This window comes from Ixodes scapularis, unplaced genomic scaffold (genome assembly GCF_016920785.2).
Source record: "Ixodes scapularis isolate PalLabHiFi unplaced genomic scaffold, ASM1692078v2 ptg000683l_1___fragment_1__unscaffolded, whole genome shotgun sequence".
In the NCBI taxonomy this organism is placed as follows: Eukaryota; Metazoa; Arthropoda; class Arachnida; order Ixodida; family Ixodidae; genus Ixodes; species Ixodes scapularis.
In genome coordinates this window covers 943,944-966,497 of record NW_024610019.1, presented here as the reverse complement: position 1 = coordinate 966,497, position 22,554 = coordinate 943,944, and the positions used below count along the sequence as shown (strand labels likewise).

Here is a 22,554-nt window from a genome sequence, read left to right as displayed (position 1 = left end):
CGTGACCCCTCCCAAGATCCCCTCAAAGTCACGTGACCCCCAAGGTGATCCCCACGTGACACCCAAGGTCACGTGACTCCCCAAGGTCCCGTGACCCCAGGTCACGCCTCCTCGAGGTCACGTGACCCCCCCTACCCGAAGTCACGTGACACCCCCCCCCCCGGTGCCACGTGACCCCCCCGGAGCATATTAAAAAATGAGGGGAGGAGGAGGAGAAGGAGGAGGGTTCTACCCTCCCCTCAGTACCCTTCACTCCTCCTCCTCAAGAGCTGCGCTCCAATTCGGCGTTACGGGGAGTTGTAAACGGCTTTCACTTTTTTCTTTCCGTCCACTTTCTTTTTTTGTGTAACACAATTATATATATGCTGCAATTAAGTGTTCTACTCGTCGATCTACAGCCTCATTCCGAATTTCCTCGATTTTTCGTGCCGACTTCCACCGCTTGGCATCGGGCGCTCGCGCGTGCGCAGAACGCTTCTCGGAAAAAGTCCATTATCATTTCGACGTTCCCGGGCACGACTCGCGCAGCTAATACCTGCTCCTGATGTGACGCAGCGAACGAACGTTCCATCCCCTGCACCAGAGATGATGGGGCAACAAAGGGAATAAGAGGAGAAAACGCACTATAACGATACCCGTTGTTCCTCAAGTCCAGGATTATGCCCTCACGACCGACAAAGTCCTGCCCCAAAATAACAGGAACGGACATACCGGGCAAGTAAACAAAACGTTGCCTCCTTCGTCTGCCGTCAAGGCCAAGGTGAAAACACGTCGCCCCTTGCGCTTCGGCCAATTAATCCTGTCGCTAAATCCAGCGGAGTTACAAGCTACCGCGCGCAAAGGTTCCTGTCACGGTAGTTCTCGTACACATTATCGTCAATTACAGAAAGAGTAGAGCCGGTACCAATTAGTGCCGAATGTTCTCTACCACCGATCTCTACCCGCACGTACGGGCCCTTCTCAGGTGTCGTGCTCTGAGCCCGACACGCCGACGGGGCCATCGCCACGCGGACGCCGGCCACAATTTCCGCCCTGTCGGCACAATGATACTGGGCCTCGGCAGCCGTCGGCAACCTCGACTCAGAGGACCTGATTAGTAACGCCGGCCTCTGGCGTTTCCCTGGAAACCCTGTGAACCAGACGCTCCCCACGTGCAATGTCGCCTGATGTGGTCAAGATGGTGACAGTTGTAATACCTGACTTGTGGCCGGTCGTTACGCGCAACGTGTCTATCGTCACCTTCATGCGACACTTCATCTGTGGCAAACCGCGGTGAGTTATGATTTCCGCGACAGTCGTGACTAGTTGCGCCTCCACAGTGGTTAACCGCTACGACACCCCTACGGGTCTGCACTCGGGACGAGTTTGCGTTGGCTGCCCTGCGCCTTTGCTCATAAGCGAAGGGGTCCAAATCCCGGGGCGTTATGGCTACCCCGTGACCGCTGCACAACTGCCGTATACGCTGTGCGCGACTCGATGTGAGTTCCAGTGGCGCGCCCTGGCCACGCGCATCTTGGCTTTACGGACTGCTCGGCCCTCGGAGGGGGGTGGTATACTGCAGCTCAGCGATCAAGCCCGCTTGGACCGTTCGCGCCTCTCTGGCAAGTGCCTCCAGATCCGTGAAATCCTGTCCGCGCAGATAGGCTTTGAATCTAGGGTGACATTGCCGTATCGCTCTAGCTACCTTCTCCGCGTCAGCCGCGGATGATTCGGCCCTCGAGTTAAGCTCCTGGAGCACGCGAACGTACTCCACGAGGCTCTCGTCGGGGTGCTGAGTGCGGTTAGCTAGTTCGTCCCTAATCCGCATCTCATAATCAGGGGGCCAAAAATTCCTCCCTAAACCGCGTCCGGAAGTCCGCCATCGATAGAAACGGTCGTTGCAACCCTCTCGAACGCGACGCGTCGCCCGTTAACGCGATCGGCACGATCTGCACCAAGGCCGTTTCATCTTATGCTCCCAACGCGGCTACATACGCATCCAAGTCCTGTAAGAAATCGTGAACCGATTTCCCGTCGGAATATCTCGCGTACATCGGCGTCATTACGTACAACCGCGGTCGGGGCAGAGACGTAGGCGGGGCACTCGCGACTCCTGGAACCGTCGCAATTTGTTGCGAGAACGTCTCCATCATTGCCCTCATGGCGCGCATAAACCCGCCGATGTCTGCCGCGCCTCCAGCTGGAGCTGTTGGTGAAATCCCAGCATCTGGAGATGCTCGCGTACTAGAGCCTTCTCCGGCACCCGCAGCGTCAGACTGTTCCTGAGTTCCGCTCTCAGACGAGTCGTCCTCGTCCCTACTGGGGGTCGACCTCGTCTTGGGGGGCATCGTTAGCGTTTACCCTTCTACACCACGCTGAACGCTCAATAGATCGGTGCGACTCCCTGGGACGATAAGAACAAGGAGCAGACCAATCGGGCCCCACGTTGGATCCGCCAGTTGTGTGGGTCGCTCTACTAAACTGCTGCCCAATCGGTCCCTGCCTGGTCCGCCCTCCCAAGAAGTCACACGTGTAAGAATGTATTGAAAACGTTTTACTGATTTCGGCTGGTCTTGCTGTGGGCCTTGCAGTCGCAGTCGTCGTCCGGGTGTCTTGCCCGTGCTTTGCTGGAATCCCTCGTGCTCTGCCCCGCTCGCCGGGCCGCCGGCCACCGCTCCTGCCCCCTCGCGCGCCGTCGTCCTCTTCGGCTTGCCACACCCTTTAAACACAAAGTACAAAACGGGTTTAAGGCCTTGGATCGGGATACGAAAACGTAATAGGTAACGTATTTCTGAAATACTAGCACGACTGCTTGTAGGTCTGTAAGTTTTAGATAAAATTTTCTATTTATTTTATCTTAATGATAATTATACGTATTTAATTTTTATAGGTGATACGGAATTAAAACATTTGGTCGTAAACATAGAAGCCATAGATTTCGGAGTTGCTTATAGAAATGTATTCTTGGATTTAATTACTTTTTGTATTTATATGCTTGGTTTCGGCTTAGTGTCGGCCTCAGAAGCACCCAGCGAAATCAACATTGGTTTCAAAATACAGCCTCCACAACGCTACACCGTGAATTCAAAGGAAAATTAGAGAGTTTTAGTAGATCGTTCCCATGACTCCGATACCGATACCCGATACTTCGCCACCGCCTCTCTTGTGCATGCATAGTATCGTTATCGGGGCTATCGGAGGTATCGGAACGATCTACTAAAACTCTCTATTGATTGGAAACGGGAGCAGCGCTTCGGGGACGAGAGAATTCCCAGAGTGAATTTCGTGTTGAACTGCCGTGTTGGGATACGACTCAGAAAATCAGAGTCAGAGTATGTTTATCGTATATGGCATCCTTACTTAAAACAGTGCTCGTAGAGTGAATTGTTTGTAGTCTATCAAAAATGTAGTTCCGTAATTAATTTTGAAGGTGATGGAAAAGATGTTGATACGTTATAGAAATATTATTCTTGTTCCCAGATTCAAATGTCTTATGTACTACGAAGATAACCGTGAAATTTGCGTTTAGACGCGCATTGTATTCGTATTTATTTTTAAAATCGAATCAGAGCACAAAACAATGCATACGTATTTATATAAATAAACAGGTCGCCTTGACTGTTTACAGAAGGAAACACCCTCAAAGAGTGTCATCTGCAATGTTATTTGAGAAGTAATTTGGATGTTTGACTTGGAGGAGCATGCGAACCAATAAGATTAAAGGAAAGATCATATTTAATTTTGTTTGGGTGTCTTTCAGTGTACATCTCACACCGACTGCGACCAGCAAAATGGGTGCAGATGTAGGGGAACAAGTGGAAAACCAAGAATATGTGTGCAAATAAAGCAGCGTGTAATTGCCTTATTATATGGATGTTTAAGCATGCCTTATAACATGTTTAAGATATACGCTGTGCTAGGTTTAGATTTCGTCCTACGTACTAATAATTGATAACGCATATCTCTAGAGGGAATGCTACATAAGAGTTTGCGGCAGTTTAATCATTTAGAAAACGACTTTAAACCTGTTTCAAGAAAAAACAAACAAAAAGAAACAAGGTTTCTAGATGTTTAAAAGGCATGTCTTTGTATTATGCTTGTGAAAATACTAGGCAGTGTAGAAAAGCAGCCAGCTGGTGTTAAATCCTTACCTCGATATTTCTTCGTTCCCGTTGTGCCCATTGAAAAGCACGGACTTCATCCCACGGAAGGACACGGCGGCGTGGCGAGAGCACGGTGCGTTATTGGGAGATCGTTCGCTGTGCTTTTTAACGGACGGAACGTGAACAGAAAGAGTCCAATATACGAACTTCTACGCGGATGACTGATTTCCTCTAGCGCCTATATATTTGACGAGCCTTAGACGAAAAGCAGGTTTTACACTGAAAATTTGCGCTATACCCTGTGACAGGTTAAAACCTCTTTCTACTTTATCACAACGAATGCTGTGATAAAGTGGCTGGAGAGGAGGTCGCCTCCTCTCCAGCGTTCTCTCTGCCAAAGTGGAAAGAGGTGAAAGGAGCTTTCATTTTACTCTGAAGGGGACTGTTCAAAGTTCCTTCGTTTTTTGGTCTACATCAACATGGGGTTGTGCTAAGGTGGTGAGCGTTGCAACAGATGATCGTATAGAACCCAACACAATGTGCACAAACACGCTTGCGTTTGCCCACACGCAGTGCGCATGCGCAGAGACTAGATTGTTATGAAGAGAAGGGTTTGCGAATGTGCCGTGCCGACAGCAGCGCCACCGCAGCGATGTAAAGTCAGAACCGCGTTTTGATCTATACTTGGGAGCGCGTTGAGGGAAGCTGCCTTGGTCGGACAGATATGCAAATGTATGACTTTCAACACAGCATTTATATTGCTATCTTTCCCAGCAGTTTCTTCTAATGTCCTCCTATAAAGCAACAGCAAATTTACCCATCTAAAGAGAAAAAAAAAGCATAGAAGAAAGCGTGAAAGCAAGCAGTTTTTAAGGAAGTTTGTCATATTGTTAATTCGGTGCCGAAGAGCGTACTTTTTTATAACTCATTTATTGTTGAATTGTTTTTACATATTATATATAGAAAGAGTGCACACCCCTTGTATGTAGTGAACGAACCAAAAAAAAATCAACATCCGGATAAGAGCATTAAAGACGCTTGCACATAACGGAACAGGCTGATCGGCTGTACATCTTCTACTTCCTGCAGAGGTCACAAAAAATCCTCATGCACTTTTTGAGCATCCATTCGCGCTTGTTGAAGATATTTGGGTCTTCCAAAAAAACTTTAGCAAACGATTGCCTCTCTATTTGCGGGCTCAATATTTCGCGAATTTTGCGAAGAGCAGGATTTGTGAGTACATTGTGGGGCGCAACATTTTGCGATGGAGAGTGGTATAATATGCGTTCGTCTCCATATTCTGATATATTCGCGATATAAATTCTTTGGCAATACGGAGGGAAAGCCGTCTGATCTTTCGCGCAGCCCGGGGCCGTGACGTCACTTCGCCGCTCTCTGATTGGAGGATGACTCCAGGCGGGAGCTCGGGGTTAAACAAAGCGGTGTCGTCGTCTTTTCTCCGCGGCCGCCATTGCGAAAGGCCTTTCTGTGGCTCTCGGAAATTACTGCTAGTGCTTGAACGAGGACGCGGCATACGGAAAAACGACACCGGGAATACCTAGAAATGTACGTCACTTCGTCTGACGCAAAAGACTTAACCCTGGAAGCATACGAAGCAGAAATATGCGTCCCGGTCTCCGGCGGTCGGATGTTGACGTGAGCCCCTCCAACGTCGGCATGGTGATGTGCGACGCGAGTGGGCCTTTCTACTTCTTGACGGAAACCCCTTTTCGCTAGCAAGTGTCTCAGTGTCTCCGTGAAGCATCGAGGTGTAGCTACAACCCTCTCCGGCGAGTTGAACGGGCTGCCGAGCTTTCGAAGGCCGATCTCCCGCAGCGCTGGCACCCGGAGAACCGCGCCATGGCGCTCGCTGGGGCGACTTGCGTCTTCTTTGTACATTTCGCATCATTCACTAACAGTTGCACGTTAAAGGAGTATAGCAAAGTAAAATGAAATGTTACTGAAAAGCAGCGGATTAGGCGATCGGTGCGCTACGACCGAGCCGAGTGCGCAGTCGTCTCGAGTTTAACACCTTAGGACGGCGCTTTATCGCGCGCGTGAAGGGTTGGCGTAACCAAGTTTTCTCCGAGCCCGGGGAGGGGGGGGGGGGGTTTATTTGGGGTGCGAGGTACTGAACCCCCCTCCCTGCCTACACCACTGGCATAAAGGATGTCCCTTAGACACGGCGCAATCACTCCTAAAACAGGCTACCATTCAACACTGAGTCGTGACTGCGAAGTTTATGACCCACATACATATATTCTACCACGCTATCCGTTCGGGCAACTGGAATCCCACCTGTCGCTGGGGGAGAAGCCTAAGACATACTGTTTTTCTGACGCGTGTTCCATCAGTCGCCTCGCCGCCGATTTCTTTCCCCATAAAGCGGCAATGAGGTAAACGCTGCGGGGGCGAGGAGCATGTTTTCGTACCAGTCTACTAGTTTTCTTAGGTCCGTTAATTTGCAAATGCTTGAGTTCCCCCTACCCCATCATTCCAACAGAATCCTCAGGCTGCCGGGCTACTGAAAGAGCCCTCTGCTCAGAGGACATGCTACAGGCCCTCTGTAATGCCCTCAGCGCCTGTGTGACTCCCGGGGGTCTGAGTTTCACGGCCCCGTCACCAGCTGGGTTGTCTTACCTCCATGGAGGTAAGATTATGAAAGAAACCACTCTATGCATTCAGAGGCAGCTTTCAGAAGTTGTGGAAGCCAAATACAGATGCTGACATCTCTAGTAAAAAACAGATTAAATTATTACTTGTTTTATGACTTATGCATCTCTATTTTGCAAGCCACATATAACAAGAAGGTAACACGTGATATCAACCTGGTTGCTCAATGCACTGAAAACATCCTGTTGCAGACCACTGTACCGTTGCCATTTATTATATGTTATTCTTTGGCACCGGGGAGATCGGTGGCCGAGTGGGCGACGGCCAACGTTATTAGATTAGCTCAGTTACGGAACTGCTCATAAGCGTCGCATACACGAACAGTACCCACCCTCACTCACCACGACTCGCCAAGCGTCGCTCGACGCGCCGCCAGACGGCTGCTTTGGTAACTGAATCAGGATACGTACGTTTCAACGTTACTAGAAACGTAAAAACCAACGGAAAAAAACTCTTTTTGTAGTTACTTTCATTGGAGTTTGGTACAAAATGGGAGGCGCGTGATGTTTTCGAAAATATTTAGTTTGCAAGGTTTTGCAGTACAATTAATATTATTTTCATACAACCATGCCTCAGCGGCGATTTCAGGCAGCGCGTCCCCGACCTAGGCTCATCTTAACTTTGGGGCATTTCGCGGCGCGTCCGCTGGGGACACGGGGGTGGCATCCCTGTGACCCTTTCCATTGTATCTGTTTCGTCTCCGAAATGGCCGATCGAAGCCAACATAGATGTTACGTGCAGTTCCTTGAGTGACCGCTGCAGGATAAATGGCGGCATTGCGATCGCCATTTGGCGCTTCAGCTCAGCTCTTGGGAATGCATAGTTATGTGACGAAAATATAGATGGCGCTTCATTAGACGCTTGGCGGATTGGAGTGAGTGAGGGGGGTACCCCCTTCCGCGGGAGTTCCACAACTGAGGTAATCTAATAACGTTGGCTACCGCACACCAGCTCGGAGAACGTGGAGCGAAAGCTCGTGCTGGGCAGGACCCAGGATGCTGTGTTCGATCCCCACTCCCGCCCGTTTCGATCTGGATGAGCATCGTAGTGGCGTGCGGTCGTGTATCACTACTGCGAGATGAACGTTAATGACCCCAGGAATGCGGTTATACTGCACTGGCTAAATTGCTCATTTACAGCTAGGAGACTCATCGCCCGTTGAGGCAGACCAAGTTCTAGGCTGTATAAACCTACACACAACCCAATGCCTTGGTACGCTGCTGGTATTGCTGTGCTGATGTTTGGACGTCCTTTTCTTGGTCGTTGAAATGACTGCTGCGATGGTTGGGTGAAATAACATGGTCAATTCCCTCCTCGACCGTGGAGTGTCGTTCACTTGTTCCTCTCTCTTCTCCTCTGGTTAAAGGGATACTAAACCGAAATTTGGATATCGCAAAGTAAGGCTGCAGAAGTGTTGAACGGGACGCTACAAACCCCAAAACATCACTCTTACATCGATATCTCAAACGGATGGCCGTGCTTTTGGAAAAGAAGGGCTCTATCAAGCGAGTTCTTCGATGTAGCTGTCCTCCGGGAGAATTTCAGAATGAGGAGAAACGGCCTCGCTTCTCTCATCCTGGCCTCGGTTCACCAGCTTGACGGGGCGTAGCGAGGAGGACGGAGAATGGGAATCGTGACGTGCCGTGTCTCGTCAGCCTCGTCGGCCGGGTTCAATCGCCCACTTCTTTTCCAAAAAATACGGCGGTCCGTTAGATATATCGCCTTATGAGTGATATTTTTTGGTTTTGCAGCTTCCTGCGTATCCGCCCGGCCTTGTTTAGTAAGCTCGAAATTTCGGTTCAGTATACCTTTAATGTGGCTCAGATAACAGTCATGCAGTCAGCCCGGTTGAAGCTTTCTGGACACCACATTCTCACATCTCTGGCCAATCGTCCTGCGCTCACGCAAAACTCACACACCTCGTCTTCTTCGATACTCCCGAATGCGCCTCGGTCGCCCGCTCAGCCGCTATGTTCATTCCCGTGCCCACTGTTTTATGACAACCTCCTTGACATGACAAATCTAGCTTCTGTATCCGACCGGCAATACGGGTTAGTGTTCCATTTGTAAATTTGATGCTTCAAAGTAACAGAACGAGCTTCCTCCAGCATCTACCAGCAACCAAGCAATGACAAAAACCAAAGCTTTAACTTCCAAGACTGAAAACCCAGGATTATGAGGACAGAAGCGACAAGCGTGTAATGGAGAGGGGTCCTCGAAGTGCCCAGCTTTGAAATTGTGGTAAAGTTTGAGTTGGTTTAAGTTCAAAGAGTCTCAAGAGAGCAAATAACGCAAAGTTATTTATACTGATTTGTATCCCATAGATGCTGTCAGGTGTTCAGTACAAAGGGAATGGAATACATATGTTCATTTATGCATTCTGTTGCGTATAAAAATAGGCTTTCACAAATTTTCAGTTGGTAATGACATGGGAGGACAAATATGCTGCTCAAGGGTGTAATCGGATCGTTTGACTACTGGGGCGACTCTTGTACAGGAGACAACGTCCTGTCCAGCACCAGCTTCACCACCTGGGACCAAGTGCACGAGGGGGTAGCACTGCAAGCATATGAAAGGAGGGCACTGCGACCTTGAGGTCAAGCTTGCACATCTATTGGTAAAGTCCTGAATGGATGCCCTGACGTGCTAATTGGTGCGGATGGCCTTATGATGGTGAAATGTCCCTGGATGTAAAGGGAAAATCGGATGGCAGGCAAACTGAAGTTGTTTCTGACTTTATCCCCTTATGACTTGAAAGTGATCTGCCCACTTCATAAACTTTGAAAATGCAAAATTTTTTCCGTAACTGTCCCCCTTCAACGTAATGTGCACATTGAAACATGCTCTTTTTTCTGCTTTCCGGTGAGAAAAAAAAAGCCAACGAATCTTCCTCTTCCTTGTCGTAATGGGAAGGAATGCAAGACTGATTGCATATTTTGTATACGCCAATCAGTTTCATAAGTGAATACAAATTCACTTATGAAACTGTCTTCTGCATAATTTATAAGCAGTGTAGCCCCGGCTTTAGGCTACATTATCGCGGGTCGGTTCGTTAATAAACCTCCGTGGGTGCCAATGATAGCTACAGTCTTTCTTTCCCTTTCTCTCCAATTGTAGCAGAAGAGGAGACACACCCACCGGAGTAAGGACAGTGTTCAAGAGTATTTATTAAACACTTTTAAAAGCAATGCCACGTCCCATCCAAAATGCCCCCCCCCCCCCCCCCCCCGCGCCGGCAAGGTAAGAAAAGGCTCTTACCTGGCCAACACGGGGCGCCCGAGAGCCAAGGTCTATAATCGAAAAGGTCGCCGATCAACGGCGGTTCAGTCCAAACCGCAAAACGGGCCCGGGACCCGACCGGAACCCTTTTTTTATATCTTCCGGAGCCCGTTCTGGCTGGAAAGTGTGGCGTTGCGTTTTGAAGACGAAGATATACTTGGTTTTATGATAACTAGGGCGAACTGTGGAGGCTACGGGCCCCGCAACCCATTAAGAGCTTCGAAGTCCGGATCGAGGCACGTTACCTCACGTCACGGGATCGTTCGTGCCGCTGCGCCTAATGCAAAGTCCGGAGGAACCGGTTGTCGTCTGCTGGCCAAAACTCTACTGTAAAACCAACCAACTTCAGATGAACGTTCACCACAGCAACATTGCCGTTCGCTAAAGTAGCGAGCTCTTCGGGAACAATTCACGAAACAAACATATGCTCGGTTTACCCGCGGATCTTTGCCATGGCGACATTTTGAGCGCAAGTGGTCGAGGGCTGCGATCGTTCAAACTTTATTGAAAAGCCACGTTGTTCTAGGAAAATACGAGTCTCGGGGTTTTCGGTTGATTCGAATTAAGTATCCTTGAGAAGTCACATGTCTTCGTCTTTCTCCCGTGTCGCGTAGTGCGGATGGAGATGCAATCGCGCGAGTTCGATAGATGCTGATACGGTACACCGACAACGACGTATACGACGTTCCGCCGGATATGCGCCCGGGACGGCGGATGGCTGCGATACACAACACAACAACTAAAGCCCAGGCACAGGGTGTCACAAAAAATATTTACAGGGTTTTTTTACCGCAAAAATAAACTAGGCATCGCCGAACGCTCATTCTCTGCCCAAAGGCCTAGAGGTCACAACCAGATGCCAAAGTTTCAGCCCGATCCGATTACTTAATCAAAAGTTATAAGTGATTTCTCTGAAAATTTCATCGGGAAAATGGCGGCCGACGGAGTTTTCGAATACATGGAGCTCTATGGCACAAAAAAACCGAAAAGGGGCAAAATTGACACCGTTTCCCTATTGAAAGTTTCGAATAATCACTTATAACTTTTGAATAATGTATCGGATCGGGCTGAAACTTATGGCATCTGGTTGTGACCTCTAGCGCTACCTTCGGGCGGAGAATGAGCGTTCGGCGATGCCTAGTCTATTTTTGCAGTGAAAAAAAACCTATACATTTTATTTTGGTGACAGCCTGTATAGGTTCCCGTAGGGAGCGGTGTAGGGCTATTGATTGATGATCGAGTTCGCCGACAATCCGGCAACATTTTCCCGCGCTTTCGCAAAAGGTTTTAGTCTTCGCGGCAGGAGCATTGGCGCGTTAGCGGCAGTCGTTTTTTTTGCAACATTTCGAGCGTTGGAAAGGAACGCGCATGCCAGGGTGCTGCGCTTTCGGGTGTAGTAACGGGCATGAGGCCGGGAAACAGGTGTTCGTATCACGGAGGGTGAGAGACACCGCAAAGAACGACTTGTGTGGCTGTCGTGGATCAGTCGGACGGACTTCACTCGCACCTCTTGTACACGGCTGTACAAGGTAAGTTCTATTATTAAAGCGGTAGGTAGGGGTTCATTCTTTGGACTGTAGACTTTGTTCCGAACTGATTACGAGCAATTTAATTGTGTCAAATGAATGCTTTTGGAAGCTTGCTCCAGCACCCGCGCGGCAGCACGATATAAATGTTGGCATCGTGCATGCTTAGACTACCCGCTTGACCTGCTAGCCTGTGTTCCACTGACGTCACGGCACTGAAAAGCGCGGGGATATTTGAATGCTGGTTTTGGAACCATATTTTCGTATGTAGATTTCACAATGACTGTTCTGAATTTCGCGATAGTAAATAGCATACTGGAAAGGGCAAAGGCCGGGGATTTAGAAGATATAGTTATTTGGCTAGAAAAAAATGGCCCACAATAACGTTTTTCGTTTTTAATCTAAAAGGGGCTTATCTAATTACCGACCCGTAAAAAAAATTCTTCACTGTGTGAGGGAGACAAGTGTTTCTTTCCATACATAGTGTATCTCAAATACCCAGGCTCCACTAAAACGGGCCACGAATATGAGCGCCTGCACATAGCAGTATAAAAAGTTTTCGTGAAATATGTATTTTACACGTCGGTGTTATCACGCCAAGCTCCAAAGCGTAGCTTCCTTTCTGTAAAAAAATAATAGGGCCAAAACGATTTCCCGTGTTAACGGCGGATGGCGACGCAGACGACCGAGTCGAGTGGCCGGGCGCGTTTCGCGCACGTATTGGGCGCGCTAAGGCCACGCTGCTTTACTCCTACTACGAGCGCAGCAATTAAATGGAACAGTGCGTACAAGAGCGCGACACACCGAAACTATCGACGAGCCGCATGAGCCACTTCTGACCGCACCCCTATTGAGAAACCTAATTTGTATGAGCAATTTCTGTGTCCAATAAACACACATGAATCATACACTATATAAGAACCATACAAGAAACCTGTTAGAAGTTTCTTATATGGTTATAAATGTTCTTATATATCTTATATAGGTTTTCTATAGTTCCTACATGGTTCTTATATACTCTTACACATCTTGTATTATTCATATGTGTTTATTGGACACAATAAATTTCTCAGACAAATGGCTTTTTCACTAGGGACGGTTATGACTAACCCGGTATCTCGTGAATACGGGTGGCAGAAGCCGAAATTATCATCGAAGATAAATTGATTAAGGCCTCTGTGAAGAACCAGAGTGTAAATTTGTAAGAAAATGACGGTGGCGTTAGGAAGTTTCCAAGAATGTTTCAATATTCGTAAAAGGTTTGAAGGCTCTCTTCGAGCACACATGCGGAAAGTTACCCTGAGTGATCTATATATTCATTGATTATGCATGCTGTTCAGATTTAAATGAAGCACAACATTCTTGAACTCACTTGTCGACGCAGGGCGCTGTCAAACTTGTCAGATGTTCCGTGGCTCCGTCTTCCAGCGCGAGACGAAAACCGTCGATGTGCTGCGCCGATACCAGAACACCACCCTTTGATATCACGTCAATTTGTATTCAGGCGAGGTGCACGAACAAACCTATTCCGCAACGCTAACTGATATCTCGGCTTTCCAGTCGAAGTATCTTTATTCGCTGGCCTAAGCAATTTAAAAGAGGCAGAGTGGTCCGCATGTCTCCTCATCTTGACAACTTTTCTGTCGCTGTGCTATCGGCACGTCACCGTTGAATAGCTGAATTCGTTTTCAAGCAAGATGCATGAACAAGTCTTTTCCGCAGCTCTAGCGGATATTTCGGCTTTTCAATCGGAGCACGGACTTAACGCGCCTGAGACGGTCGGCCGTTCAGCATGGCCGCTGCTGGAACTTGACAAGCCAACCACCGCCCTCACCAACTGGTCTATCCAACGACCATTCACAACTGTCCCTAGCAGATGCGTAACCAGGGGGGGGGGGGGGGGGGCTCCGGTGGCAGAACACCCCCCGAAATTTTATTCAACCTCCACCCTCCCCGGCCGCCGCCGCCGTCGCTGCTTTCTCTTTCGGGCACTCGCTATTTATCGCATACCTCGGCTCGCAGCCTCTTTGAAACCAGACAATGTCCACGCGTTTGGAGTCGTTTTTTATAGCAACACGGCAGCAACGCCAAGGCGCCCAAGGTCAGCTAAAGAGCGAAACGCGATCGAATTGCTAAAGGTTGTCATTCGGTTGACGTGCTCCCAGCAGCAGCTAATCGGGACGCTTTCTTACCGCCCGCATTTTGTTTGTTTTCTTGCGCTCCAGGCGGAAACTACGTCTTTTTCGTGGACGTTGAGGACTCGTCCATATTTATAAAAAAATCGCTGTAAAATCAAGGCCATTTTTAGAGTGTATTTCAATTGTTAAACTGACCTTCCAAACCGTCTTCATTGTCCCTCCTTTCAAGATCAAGAAAAACGTCAATACTGCGAAACGCAAAGAGAAATGTTACGAAATAAAAATCAAGCAAAATGTTTCGACAAAGAAATCAAGTGAATTGTTACCAACGAAATATCAAAGGAATGATCATCTCAGACCTACTACCAAAAGGTTCCTCTAAAAGCAGCTTTGCCTCGTACGCAGAGTCAGTCTTGACCAGAGATCCGAAGAAGCAACTTATCTGCCAAGGTGAGCCATCAATATCCTGACCACTCGTTTCTTTCTACACGTATGCTAGTTCATATTGAAACATTATGACCAACGAACAGTTTTCTATTTAACTTACATCTCCCTTTCTGGTCAAGCTGAAGAACTCAAAATGTATCCTACACTACTTGTGGTTGCTAGCCTTGTGGCCGCCATCACCAGTGTTGGCTCTGAGAAGACCTCGCCAAACGGTTCACCTGTGGACGCCTGGAGGGTAAGAACTGGGAAAGGATTACTTGACTATAACAATGCTTGATTCTCGTTTTTCCTTCAGAACACATGCAGTTTTTGAAACTATATGTTTCGTAAAGTCCTAATGTTCAAAATACCGTTGTAGATTTTTCAGTAGCTTCGCCGTTTATAGTATAGTTACTCGGATTTAAAATTGTAGTTTATATAATTTCCGTTATTTCACTTACGTATCACAATAAAGCTGCATAAAGAGGCCATGGAAAGCGAAATGAGAAATCACGTGGTGTGTGACGTGCTTGGGACGATGGCTCCAAGCTTCCACCTTCCTCTTTAAGCAAACCATGGAACGTGTCATTCGCAAGCGACGATAAGTGCCGTCACGGTAATCATTGGCCACGGACGCGAATTCAAATATTAGTCGACGGATTGATTATTGACGAGCGCCTACGTTCGAGTGACGCAGTGCTTGTGTCCAATGCCCGAGCTGGTGTAGGCTGGCGTGCTTTGGGTACCGCGGATGTAGCACAGTGAAAAGGTGGATAGTTTTCAAAGGAAAGAAGGTACAAAATAGTCCGGTATATTTTCAAATTTTCCTACCGAAAAGCAGGTTTCATTTTCTACCTTTTTAATTTGGCCCACTGAACGATATGCGATTAGTGACATTCCAACCTAAGATTATTTATCCCAGCCCAAAATGTTTCTGATGGTCTCTTCATTTCACTGAATTACCATGAAGCCCATTTTCGGTATTCTGCTGCCTATCTAAGAAACGTGCAGGATCTGCAAATTGCTGTGCGGTTGAACCTGCTCTTTGTTTTTCCTTTTCTTCTTCGTTTATTTTTCTAAAGCATGTCATTCATGCCCGAGTCCCACTAGAGCGACAAACCGAAAGAGACGACAGTGCAAGCCTCAAACGAGTGTCTTTCGCGATTTGACATGCTTTGTAGAATAAAGGAGTCTATGCTCAAACACGAGCATCATGCAGGCGAGGGCATCATTTGCAGGCTTGCAATCACTCGTGCTTACTTCACTAGCACCGAACAACTAAACGTCTGCCAAAGGTTCTTTCTCGAGCATGCTGCATGTGTTTTAGACATGTAGTTCTTGTTTGTGTACGTTTGTCGCTATAGCGGAACTCGGTCATACAGTGCGAGAACTGTTCAGCCCTCCTGTGGCGCCCGAAAAACACCTATAGGTGCGTTTGCGGGCTTCTCGTTTTAGATAGAAACCGCGATATTAAACGTTGTGCATCACTTTGATATACGGAAAGCAGCAGCAGAGTCTTGTGGCCTCCTTTTGATTAAGAACGTTGATCGTTCTAAACCAGACCTAATGCGTTGAAACTTGCAGCAGTGTCCAGCAATAAACACGCTTTCCGATTCCCTTCTACGTATATACCGTTTTACATTAGGTCCGCCCGCGGCAAACGCCACGATCCAATGGAGCCAATCATACAGCGCCAAAAGTGCATTATCACGGCACTCGTTGTCTTTCTGCGTTTCCCAATAACAGCTGAACCAATCACGGACGAAATAAAAATGGCACAGTATTAAGCAGCATTAATTTCGCATGATTGGTTTACACGGTAATAGTAAGCCTATAAAGGCGACCAGCGCCGTGATGATGTGCTTTTGGCGCTTATTTATTCACTTCGTCGAATCACAGTGTTGGCTGCGGTCGAACTTAAAGGGAAGCTACTGAGCTTCTTGAAACAAAAATGAGTTAGAAGTGAATTGTAGTGTATTTTTACCCCGGGAACCGGAATATCTAAACCATTTGCTGCAGAAATATTGTTAAACGCGAGAAAACGCGCCAAGGACAGTCGTTGTACGCGACGTCATCGACGGATCTTTTGGCTGCCCAAGGCTAGGAAGGCGGGCCTTCAGCCCTATTTTGAAATCGCTCTCCGGCGGGTCGCATTGAAACATAATTGTGGTATATGTTAATTTAAAGGCCAAATGAACGCAATTCCCGAGTATTTTTTTCTCAAATATAGAAGTTCCCCATCTTCCCTTTACTGGGCAACTCCGCTCAATTCCGAAGACATTGGAATAATGAGTGATTTTGCCTTAAAAAGCCCTGGTAAAAGACACTACGGCATTTGCTTCGCAAACAATGGGATATATATTTTTAAATTTAACCTTAAACACGAGCAGAAGTCGAAACCGAAACTTCTGCTCTGTCCGGCAGCAGAGACCTCGGGCCGTCAAGAGCATGGCTATCACGTGGAACGAGATGTCACATGTTCAGGGGTGGATTTAGGGGTAAGAGGCAAAGATGGAAGGATGAAGGGGGAGGAGCGGGGGCGCCCCCCCCCCCCCCCCTTCCCCCCTTTACGCGAATAAGTGGGATAAAAGCAAAATCCTGAAAGTGGCGATTAGCGGAGCCGAAGCGGGACAATGGATTCGGTCGACTCTTTTTCCTTAACAACGTCCTTGACATCTCAATGAAAAATAAATAAAAAAGCCGAGAGATTAGTGTACAAGTTCACCAGACGCAAATTGTACCGGCCAAGGGAGAGTGGTGCTACTTCGAAGTTAAGAACGTGAGATGGCAAGTTGGCGTTCCACTCAACACACATTGGGTCGGGAGTGACGACGCTGTTTTACAGTTCAGAGAGAGACTGAGAATTATCGCACAGACATTAGAAACGGTTTTCTAGTGGCGAAAACAAAGCCCGGCTGCCAAGGCAACATCCCTGCTTAGCTCAGTCCTGCAGGATGCCGGCTTCGTCATTGCCACCCTAGCTCTCTACGACGTTCCCTCAGTCACACTACCCCTGAGTTGGCTGCTCCAAAAGCCGAATGTCGAAATGACCAGTGCCTCGGATATTGTAAAAGACCCGATCGTCATCCTGAGCGAAAAGTGGAACCCGTTGAACGTCGAGAAGACTTTCAAGAAATGTTCACACATGCAGAAGACATTGCCGAGAGCATGGGAGCCGGGAGCCCAATTAGATGTGCCTCATCTGGTGCAACGATAAAGGTACTGCGCAAAATTGTCTCCACAGACAGCCGACTCATATTTCTGCGCACACGTCAACATTCCTTTTGCAGAATCCATCGTTGAATATCTGAAGCAGCGTTTGCCGGAAGAGGTGCTGGAGGTGACCTGCCTCAACACACTGTTTAAAATACTGGGTAAAATGTCAATGTAGCCAAATGTGTCCGTTTCCAAGCGCTATATTTCAGACGGAGACAAAGTAATGCAACATGCCTTTCATTAAAAACACGACGATGTGGTTTAAAATGTTTCACCTAATTTTTTATTTTTTTTAGTTCAAAGATGGGTGTTTTTATTCGGACGTTGAAGTTTCGAAACTTTTGACCTTAGAACATGTTTGAAGCGCTGTAAAAGGTGTCTTTAAAACTACTAGACCAACAAATTATATACAGACTGTACCCCCCAGGTGAACAATATTGGAAAAAAATTAAATACTTTATCCTAAAGAAAATAAGAGATATAAGTAAAAAATTCAAAGTAAAATTGTCAGAGTGATCCTGTTTGCGCGTTTTTGACTCACAATGTATAGGGTGTCTAAGATGCGGAGGCTCAACCTAAAATAGGCCGTAAAAATCGTCGTCTGTAGTTAGCAACCTACACTTGTCGTTAACGGTGTATTTTAGAATTGGATTTAAAATTGTGAAATTACGAGGCGCACCTCCCTTTACGTAAAACAATATGGGGCTAAACTCTTGCCATGGTCAACGGCGGACGGCGATGCAGACGACAGAGTCCAGTGGCGGGGCGCGTTTGGCCCATGTCTCTGAAGCTCAAGACTACATGTTCCAGCACAAGGAACTTTTTTTTTTTTTTTAAGTCTGCAGCGACCTTCATTTTTAAGGTCGTATAATAGATCGATCTCTCCAGCCAGTTTGACTACGCCACCGCTGCCGCCATGCGTTAAGGTAACTTTAGTCTTTCTGCACGTGCGACAACCCCGAAAGGGCTCCGCGCGTGTAGAGCACAAGACGGCACGAGCCCTCGCATGCACTGCTGTCTGCCTCCTGTGAACTAAAGTTATGGCGGCGTCACGGAAGCGCTGACAGCTTAGTGAGATCGGTCTATTCATGATGTGTATACGGAGTAGGTGAGGCATTTGGTGTGTCACATGACTATATTTTCCCTCCAAATTTAGCGGGGAAACTGGATTGGTGTCTAGGTCATAAGACGTGATTTTTCCCCCTAATTTTATATGGGAAACATAGTTGACGTATAGGCGTTGTGCCGTCGATTTCCACAAAGAGCATAGGTCACGTGACGTGAGGTAACGTCTTGTGACGACACCTTTCCCGCTAAATTTGGCGGAAAATGCACAGACGGACGGGCGGACGAGCAGACACAATTTAGGAATGGCGGGCAGCGCCAAACAACATTTCAAGCTTTAAAACAATATAACGTCTTGAGTTGTGGCATTCAGCCAGGTGAAGCATTAAGGTCAGTGCCACAGCGCAGTCAGTTTTCTTTTTTCAGATTTAAACATATGATCAGTTCCCTCATTCATAGATTGCAGGGATGGCTCTCCTAAGTGCTCTGCGGAAGAGCAGACACTGCAGAATGTTTAGAGTGTTGGAGGAAGTATAGATACCGCACTGGGGGGCAGCTCAAGACAGTGATTGTTTTCAATGCCTTTTTTTGCAGGTTGTGACTCTGAAGGACGCTTTTTTCCTCATCTACCGTTCCTACGAAATTGATGAGGGCTTCGGAGACACTGGGAAATGTGCCTCCATACAATTGTCCGAGGCAAACGAAACAGCCAGGACTACGAAGACCAAAATAATGTACAGGGACCCTCAGACGACCGAAATGTAAGTCTAGACTTGCCCTCGGCTACCTTCTTTGTTTCGCCTGATTACAAAGAACTGACTTTATAATTTAGGACAGAATATACTGTGTCTATCACGGTGCCTCGTTCAGACGGCAGCACAGTCTGCGACACCGTCCAAATAAGCGACGAGACATGTAAGCCGGAATTTCTTACTTTATTTAAAATCTAGATATCATACTGTACTCTAAAAAAAAAAAACGGTATATTCTTACACCCCATGACCTATATACGACACCCCAAAACTTAATTTCTATGCACAGAGCGCTGACTTCGAACAGACGACCTCAAAGTTTACGAGGCGCTTGAGAACGGTGAGATATATCTCATTAAGCAGCTAAAGTGCGTATCGAGGACTAGAGAAAAGAAACACCGAGGTCTTGCAGTAGTACCAAGAAAACCGCGATAACTTTTTTTGTAGTCAATGGCACGTACATTAGCTATTTCAATAAGCTGTACCATTCGGCTATCAAGCCGCCTGTTAAAGTTGGGAACGACGGCTCGACGTCAGCGCGCTCTACGTCGAACTGAAGTTTTGGGGTGTCGTATATCTGACAAGGGGTGTAAGGATATACCCTTTTTTCTCTGAGAGTGTATATTTACACAGCACAGTACCCATTGCGGTTTTACGTTGCGTGTAAGGTCCCGTTCACACACATGCGTCTGCTTGGGACCGAGTTCTTGTAATATTTTACGATGAGAGAACACACTGGCACGCTGGCGCCATCTATGAGGTAATCCTGGGAACTGAATTTCACTCGATCGAAGGATTTGCGGCATCTGCAACATCAAATGTATGTACTGTGTATCAGAAATGATATTTTATAACATTGTCAAAAGTTTTTCAATCTAATGAAGAAATGATGTGCGAAAAAGAAAAGGAAATACACCGAAAACCGCAAAAGTTCTACAGCTACCGGAAATACGGCACCAGGGCTCCTCGATGCGCGCTCTCCTGCTGACTTCTAATGCCCCTGTTGTGGCATTAGGAGTCGGCGCTTTACCAAACACCGGTCCAAGTCCGTCTTTCGCAGCGTTCACATTAGCGTCGCCGCCATCGGCGGCGTGGTAAATAGCGTCGCTACCGACAGCGGCGCTTCGGTGATGGAGCGCTCTCATTCAAGTAAAAAGTAAATTAGAAAACTTCTTCATATAACAGTAATTTCTATAAAACGCATTCGGCGCATCATGAAAATATAATGCAATTTATTTTCTATCTTCATTTTTATATTTTTCTTTTGTTCCGAAAACAAAACCAAAAACCGACCGGTCGGCGCTTGCATGAGCTCTCAAGTGGCACGAGTCGCTGGCACACCGGGCCTCGGCGCCGTCCAACACTGCTTAGAAGCTAAGGCCGTTGCGCTCTTTTTGTGACGTCGCAAAGGAAGGCCATCCAGGGCGCGCGCCGAAGCGCCGAAGCGAAGGCAACGTGCGTGGATCAACCGTCGTAACAATACACTCTCGGAAAAAAGGGTGTATTATTACACTCTTGGTCCCATATAATACACCCCAAAACTTCAATTCGACGTACAGCGCCCTATAACAGAACAGGCGGCCACAAATTTTACGAGGGGCTTGATAGCCGGGTGGTACAACTTATTAAGATTGCTAATCTAGGTATTACTGAACACAAAAAAATATTATCGGAGTTTTCTTGGCCCTTCTGCAAAAACTCCGTGTTTTCTTTCTTTGGTCTTTCATACGTACTTTAGCAATTTAATAAGTTATATCGCACCTTTATCAAGCCCTTCGTAAAATGTGGGGCCGTCTGTTCGACTATAGGGCTCAGTACGTCGAAATGAAGTTTTGGGGTGTATTATATGGGACAAAAGGGTGTATGGTGATACCCTTTTTTTTTAGAGTGTGCATGCGTGTCTTATTAGCTAAAACAAAAAATGCACAGAGCAACTGGTCTAGAAAACACTTTATTACATGCGCAAAATATTACACCTCATAATAATCGGTAAGGAATAGCACGAGGTATGCGTATAAGACGTCTACAAAAATATGTTATTTTATTAAGTCGAAAACATTGAGTCACATCATTATTGCTGTAGGAATGCACATTTTATACAGAAATTTTTTGACAAAATGGCGAGAAACGCATTGATTGGACACAGCAAAACAGATCACAGATAAAAATCACGTAGACGTAGTCAATGCTAACACGGCTAGACAGGTGCAGTGATGTGATATGCCTAAGCCATTTTGGAGCACCTTTTGGAGCAGCCAAAACAGTGTTTTAGAGCAGCAAAATGGGCCTTTGAGGCAGCCAGAACAGTGTTTCGGAGCAGAAAAAGTGACTTTTGGAGCAAATTTTCGTAAAAAAAATAAAAAGATAAAAAAAATATTTGTTTTAAGTGCTGGACAAACAAAGGGCACTTTGTGCTGGGTTATGGCGGAACTCGCTGTTTGTGTTTTTACTGGCGAGACACCCCACAAGTGTACAGTGTTGTGGGCATTGCTGAGAAAATCGGAAAAGAACGCTCGCTACCGTTTTGCTGGTTCCTGGTTCCCGAGGTGCCAGATTTTTGTTAAAAGTAAGCGAACGTAAAAAAAAAATGGATTGCAAGCTTCCCGGCTGGTGCTCTGTCGTGCAGTTATATTCATATGCACGTGAGAGCTACTTCAGCAGGCTTGGAGGGGCACGTGCTTCGTCACGCAACGGCTGTTCAATCGGAAACAAAACCATGCCTCTCTGCTCCGTCGCCAACTGGGTCCCAAAATAGTGTGCAAAATGCAACTGTCCAGCATTCGACAATAAAACAGACCAGCGGCGCGTGCTTGCCAAGCCGGCAAACGAGGTACAAGCTAAATACAGAGAAAAACAGAACCTGAGCGCATTGATGCATGACATCGCGAGCCAGGGTCAAAAATGTTTTGGAGCGCACTGAGCAACGACTGAACTCGAGACAAACAAGCGCGCTGTGTGGGTTCAGCGTGCAGACATTGACTTCTTTGTTTTAGCTCACTTCCTCTCACCAACTTTCTTTTGCGGCATATTTTTCACGTAGAGGGGTCCTTCTCAAAAGAAAGCCCGCCGAGAGATATTTAGGTAATAAATATTTCGACAAGCAGTCTTTGAGTAAAAGAGGGATTTTTGTAGTATAGTACGATCTGAACAAGAAGAGGAATGTTGATGAACAAGTTTAGAAAGCGCCATATCTGCAGCGACATGGGGACGGGAACACCCGTCGTCGCACGACCACGGTGACAGTGGTCGCGCGAGCGTTTCAGCTCACAAAGTAACTCTCGCCGGGCAAAAACGTGGTTTTGTTTCACAGCATGACGGCATGGCTGGCGCCCGGCACACTAGCGACGGAGCGTCCGCACACGCTCGTGTCTATAGATGAAAAAAGTTTAAATAGAAG

The 22,554-nt window shown here is 47.2% G+C and overlaps 1 protein-coding gene across 1 annotated transcript; it reads left to right on the top strand.

Moving 5' to 3' along the window:
* The first annotated feature begins 14,278 nt into the window (after positions 1-14,278).
* LOC120842370 lies at positions 14,279-19,355 on the top strand. The gene is made up of 3 exons (XM_040213464.2): positions 14,279-14,380; positions 19,000-19,166; positions 19,238-19,355. Exons 1-3 carry the CDS (start codon positions 14,279-14,281, stop codon positions 19,353-19,355), a joined length of 387 nt encoding a protein of 128 aa, XP_040069398.2.
* Positions 19,356-22,554: the final 3,199 nt, after the last annotated feature.